Source organism: Nymphaea colorata, chromosome 7 (genome assembly GCF_008831285.2).
Source record: "Nymphaea colorata isolate Beijing-Zhang1983 chromosome 7, ASM883128v2, whole genome shotgun sequence".
Lineage (NCBI taxonomy): Eukaryota > Viridiplantae > Streptophyta > Magnoliopsida > Nymphaeales > Nymphaeaceae > Nymphaea > Nymphaea colorata.
The window spans coordinates 23,427,499-23,433,150 of record NC_045144.1 but is presented as its reverse complement, the minus strand read 5'-3'; the positions used below and the strand labels follow the sequence as shown (position 1 = coordinate 23,433,150).

General features: G+C 38.8%; 1 protein-coding gene across 2 annotated transcripts; it reads left to right on the top strand.

Moving 5' to 3' along the window:
- The first annotated feature begins 765 nt into the window (after positions 1–765).
- LOC116257232 (disease resistance protein RPV1-like) lies at positions 766–5,146 on the top strand. Of its 2 annotated transcripts, XM_050078915.1 has the most exons (6): positions 767–1,355; positions 1,893–3,000; positions 3,089–3,367; positions 3,442–4,360; positions 4,513–4,581; positions 4,698–4,836. In XM_050078915.1, the coding sequence occupies exons 1-5, from the start codon at positions 1,144–1,146 to the stop codon at positions 4,578–4,580; spliced, it is 2,586 nt and encodes an 861-aa protein (XP_049934872.1). In that variant the 5' UTR covers positions 767–1,143; the 3' UTR covers position 4,581; positions 4,698–4,836. The 2 variants fall into 2 exon arrangements, with proteins under 2 accessions (XP_031489700.2, XP_049934872.1); XM_031633840.2 differs by having other exon boundaries at positions 766–1,355; positions 3,442–4,581; positions 4,698–5,146.
- Positions 5,147–5,652: the final 506 nt, after the last annotated feature.

Below are 5,652 nucleotides of genomic sequence, written 5' to 3'. Positions count from 1 at the left end.
TTGCGGATTGTTTTTTTGTACCTGGGGGCTTCTTGTCCCTAAATTTTGTTATATATTCCCATTTTATCGGCTCATCTCTCTCTCTCTCTCTCTCTCTATATATATATATATATATATATATATATGGAGAGAAAGAGAGAGAGAGGTAAAAACTAGACACATAACAAAAACCAAACCTTTTAATTTTTTGTTAAAAAAATTTATTTTAAAAAACATAAACATTTTAATATTTTTAAAAACTATTTTGATATAAAATATGATTTGAATCAAAAGCATTTTTTATAAAATATGTTAATTTTTCTATTATCAAAATGTTGATGCTATGAGAACCATTTAGCATATCATAAAAAACATTATTAAAACCCAAAAAATGATCAACTTAATATATATTTTACATCAACTTATTTCTTATGATCATATTGGTAACGTTATATTAAAAAAAATATATAAATATCATATTTAAAGGGTCTCGTTTTTTAAACCTATTGGTTTGTTCCCTATATATATATATATATATATATATATATATATAACATTACTTTCACATTGCTGTTAATGTGCATATTCACATATCCAGATTACACTAGGCCGGCACCAAATTAAACTTTTATAAGGATATAATGTCTATTTTTAGTTATGGATTAACAGTTTTAAAACTTAAAAGCGTCAACGATGGCTCCATTAATTGGGGTAATGTTGGATAACCCCGAGTCTTTTTCTGATGTCCACTATGAATTTATGAGTGGCGGAGTCGAAACACTTGATTCGGTGAGGTGCGCCGTCTAACAAGCCTTTGTTGTTGACGTCTCAAATTCTCAACAACAAATTCGAACTGTATTTTTTCTCACGTACAAGCTTTGCGATAGGTGGAGACGGAGAAAGAGAGATGGCAGAGACTTCGAGGGGTGCGACGCTTTCTTGTTCGACGTCTTCCTCAGCTTCGTATGGGAAGAAAATGCTCTAAATGGTTTCGTTGGCTGCCTGTACGAGGACCTCAAGAAACGTGAAGTTCCGACCTTTTATGTGGATGGGCCGGCTGGCAGCAAAGGAGATAGGATATTGGAGCTGCTGAGAGCCATAGAGGGTGCTAAGATCTTCATTCCCATCTTCTCTACGCGCTATGCAGAGTGTAAGTTTTGCCTCATGGAGATAGACAAGATGGTGGAATGCAATCGATTGATTATCCCCGTCTTCTACGATGTGGAACCTCACGAAGTGAGGAACCAAAAAGGGCCCTTCGGTTCCATATTCCAAACGCACGAAGAATCAGGCGAGAATGGGGTGAAGGAATGGAGGGATGCATTGACACAAGCAGGGGAAATCAAAGGCTATGATATCAAAACCGAGGCCTATGGGTTTGCTTCGTTCTCTCTCCCTCCCTCCCTCTCTCTCTCTCTCCCTCCCTCCTCTCTCTCGCGATTAGGTTACACAATCAATCTACGACTAGCAGAAGATGAAACATATCCTGATTATGCTTGAAACAGAGTGCTCACACCGTCCTCTCAGATGGAAGGGGTTGGTGGTTAAGTTTAATGGGTGAGCTTACAAAATCAACCGACCAAGAAGCACAAAAAAATAAACATTCGCTGATTGTTCTCGACACAGAGCGCTGAGCCGTCCTTTTGGATGGAAGGTTGGGTGGTTAAATTTCGTGGTTTCTCTTACAGGACAAAAAGGGGAAAAGTTACCCACTATTTCATGCTCCGAAGTCTGTAAAGAGAGAGCCATCAAATTTGTAAAAATTCGCCAGTTGAGTGTCTAGTTGATGAATATATGATGTGAATAGTGTAGTCTTGCGACTGTAATTTACTTTTAGCATCTGCTCACCTAATGACCTATTTCTCTTTTCTTTTAATTGTTGGAATTGTCAGCATCTTGCCTTTTCTTTGCAGACGCGAGAAAAAGTTTATCCCACTTATTCTCAAGAGGGTCCTAAAAGAAGTAAACAGAATGCCACTTGATGTGCCTAAATTCCTAGTAGGTCTTGATTCTCGTATAAGCAAGGTGATGAAGATGTTAAATGTGGAAGCATCTGGTGCTCGAATGGTTGGCATTCATGGCATGGGCGGAATTGGGAAGACTACCTTAGCAAAAGCTATTTATAATAGGCTGCAGCCTAACTTTGAAGCATGTAGCTTCATTTCAGATATTAGGAAAGCTTCTAAGAAGTATAAAGGCCTTGTCTCCTTACAAGAGCAGCTAATCAACGATCTAGCAATAGATAAAGATCCATCAATAAGTAGTGTTAGTCAAGGAATCAACATTATCAAGAGGCGTGTTCACAGTAAAGCAGTACTCATTGTTCTTGACTATGTCGATCATATAAGTCAACTGGATGCTTTCGCTGGTAGTCGGGATTGGTTTTTCACAAGAAGCCGAATCATTATTACTACAAGAAATGTACATGTTCTAAATGTGCATAAAGTGAATCAACATCAAACTTGTAAGCTTAATGAACTGAATGCTGACGAATCGCTTGAGCTATTCAGTTATCATGCTTTTCAGAATCCCAAACCGTTAGACAGATACACAAAGTTATCCAAGAGAGTTGTATCAACTACGGGAGGCCTGCCATTAGCTCTTGAAATAATTGGCGCCCTTTTGTTCGATAAAAACAGTCTGGAGGAATGGGAAAAGGTGTTGGAAAAGTTACAGAAGGTTCCCATTGATGAGATTCAAGGTAGACTGGAATTAAGTTTAGATGGACTTGATGGCGAAGAGAAGTGCATTTTCTTAGACATTGCAGGTTTACTCGATGGAATGGAGAAAGAAGATGCAATTCACATATGGAAGGGTTGTGACTTGTTCCCAAATATAGCAATTAGAGTTCTCCTTCACAAGTCTCTTATCACGATCAACGATGGAAACAGTGGGCTGCATATGCATGATCAACTTAGGGATATGGGGAGACAAATTGTTTTGAGAGAAAGCCTGAAGCCAGGGGAACGTAGCAGGCTATGGCATCATGATCAGATCTTGACAGTTTTGGCTAACCGAGAAGTAAGAAGTAATCCTACAAAAATCTATCTAGGAAACAAGTGCACCACTATTACTTATACTTTCTTTTATTTTGAATGTTCATCTTCAGGGGACAGCGAAGGTTGAAGGTATCATAGTCAATTTTGAAGAGGCAAAAGATGGGGTCCAATCACCTTTGAGGACAGAATCACTTGCGGAGTTGTCTAAGCTTAGACTGCTACGTGCTAACTATGCAAACATTATAGGAGATTTTCAACATTTCCCTAGAGAACTTAGATGGTTGGAATGGCAAGGTTTCCCACTTGGCTCACTGCCATTGGGCCTTCATCTTGATGAAACTGCAGTTCTTAACTTGTCTAAGAGTAATATCAAGGAAATGCAATGCAAGGTTTGTCGCATGAACACATGCTTTTATTTTATATTCAGAATCACGTTTTTCATGGGGAACTATTTTGCTTGCAGGTGTTTGACAAATTGAAGGTTCTCAATCTCAGTGGCTGCTATCACCTAACTATCACTCCTGATTTTTCTGTTGTACCATGTTTAGTAAAATTGATACTTGATAACTGTATTAGCTTGGTTGAGGTTCATAAATCCATTGGGCATCTTAAGGCGGGCCTGGTGCTCTTGAGCATGAAGGGTTGCAAGGAATTGATGGAATTGCCAAATGAACTATGTCAGTTGACTTCTTTAGGAAAACTTATCCTATCCCACTGCTCCAAACTCTGCAGCTTGCCAAATCAATTAGGAGACCCGATGTCTTTGACAAATCTTGCTGTTGGAGGCACCTTATTGACTAAACTTCCAAACTCACTTGGAAAATTGTCAATCTTCGAAAATCTCCTATTGGACGACTGTTACCAACTGAAAGAGCTGCCAAGCTCGATTGGCCATTTGAGCAAGCTCAAAATATTGGATATTGGGTATTGCACTTCCCTTGCAACTTTGCCCAGTTCAGTTGGTGATGCAACCAACCTAAAGAAGCTTGTCTTAGATGCAACTGCCTTAGAAGAGTTACCTGATACAATTGGGCTATTAAGAAAACTGGAGATATTGTCACTGGGTGGCTGTAAAATGCTGAAAATTTTGCCCTCTTCAATGGGAAAGATGAGAAAGCTACATCATCTAGACATTACTGAAAGCCAAATCAGAGAACTACCTGAAGATTTTGGATGCATGAGTAAGTTGAGTGTTCTACATATTGGACAAAATGCTACCCTTGGTTCGCTGCCGACGAGCTTCTCTCAACTTAGATCTTTGGCTGTGCTGCATGTTGACTTGCACAATGTCTCGGTGGAAAAAATTCCTGAAAATTTTGGCAATCTTTCCTCACTCCAATCTTTGACATTATTCAACAGTAAGCATGCATCGTTGTCTCTAGGTCAGCTTCCTTCTTCTCTAACTAAGCTTCATGCGTCCAATTGTTCATCATTAGAGTGGATGTCTGATGCTTCAAACTTGGTGAACCTACGTGAGCTGATCCTGACAGATTGTGTTAATTTGATTGATGTTCACGGGCTTGAAATGCTGAAGTCCTTGCAATTTCTACACATGAATGGTTGTGTGACTGTTTGTGCTGGTCTGAAGAACAGACTTGTTAAGGTATTTTATAAATTGAAAGCAATCACATTTTCTGCTCTCTTTGATGGTGTCTCAGTTCTATACCGTTTTCTTTTCAAAGAGTCTGCGTGACATTGTTTCTGGCTGTCCTCTTGCAGGAGCCAGCATTTCAATATTTGGAGAGCTTCATCTCATCTGGAAGTCTAGTTCCTGCTACATTTCCAAGATTAACTTATGTTGTTCCAAACATGTTAGGAAGCCAACAAAGGGTTTCAAAGTTGGTATTGTTGTTGTTTGGTGAGCGATTGTTCATGGTGGACGTAGATGTCATCCTGCCAAATCATGACATCATATATACGACAACAAAGATGCCTGTATATCGTACTGGATTGGTTCCCTCTATAACTGAATTTAAAGAAAATGAAGAGATATATGGATACTTGAGGAATGGATGTAATATACAGATATCATGGTATAGTAAGACTCCACTAAAGGGTACCATGTATCTTAACTACGAAAGGATCAACGGTGAATGAGATCATGTTGAATGGTTTGTGTTATAAGTCTTTCAAAATGTTCAACAGGACCAATAAAGACATTTTCATCATGTCTAGCTTCAAAGATTGTCTCTCCCTCTCTCTCTTACGGATGTAATACACAGACATCGTGCTATAGTAAGACTGCACTAGAGGGTACCATGGATATTTACTGTGAAAGGATGGACGGTGAATGAAATCATGTTGGTAGGTTTGTGTTATTTAAGTCTCTTAAAATGTGCAAGATGACCAATAAAGGCATTTTCATCAAGGCTAGCTTCAAAGACCGGTTCTCTGTCTCTCTCTCTCTCTCTCTCTCACAACTATGAAAGGTTCGAAGGTGAATGAGATCATTTGTTTGATAGGTTTGTGTGTGTATACATGTGTTCAGGGGCGAAACTAAGGCGGCCGGCTAGGGCCAGGGGCCCCCATCCCAACATTTAGAAAACCAAAATATTCCCCTGCTAATATTTAAAAAAAATTACAAACCAAAATATTCACCTGCTAATATTTTCAAAAATTTACTATGGCCCCTATAAAATTTTTTGAAGAATATACTAAACCACTACGAAAACTT

What these genes read in the sequence shown, in the direction of transcription:
- LOC116257232 (XM_031633840.2), top strand. Translation starts at nt 1,144, where the DNA reads ATGGAGATAGACAAGATGGTGGAATGCAATCGATTGATTATCCCCGTC. An exon ending in ATCAAAACCGAGGCCTATGG is followed by an intron (nt 1,356 to 1,892) that starts GTTTGCTTCGTT and finishes TTTTCTTTGCAG; the next exon opens with ACGCGAGAAAAAGTTTATCC. An exon ending in CAGTTTTGGCTAACCGAGAA is followed by an intron (nt 3,001 to 3,088) that starts GTAAGAAGTAAT and finishes GTTCATCTTCAG; the next exon opens with GGGACAGCGAAGGTTGAAGG.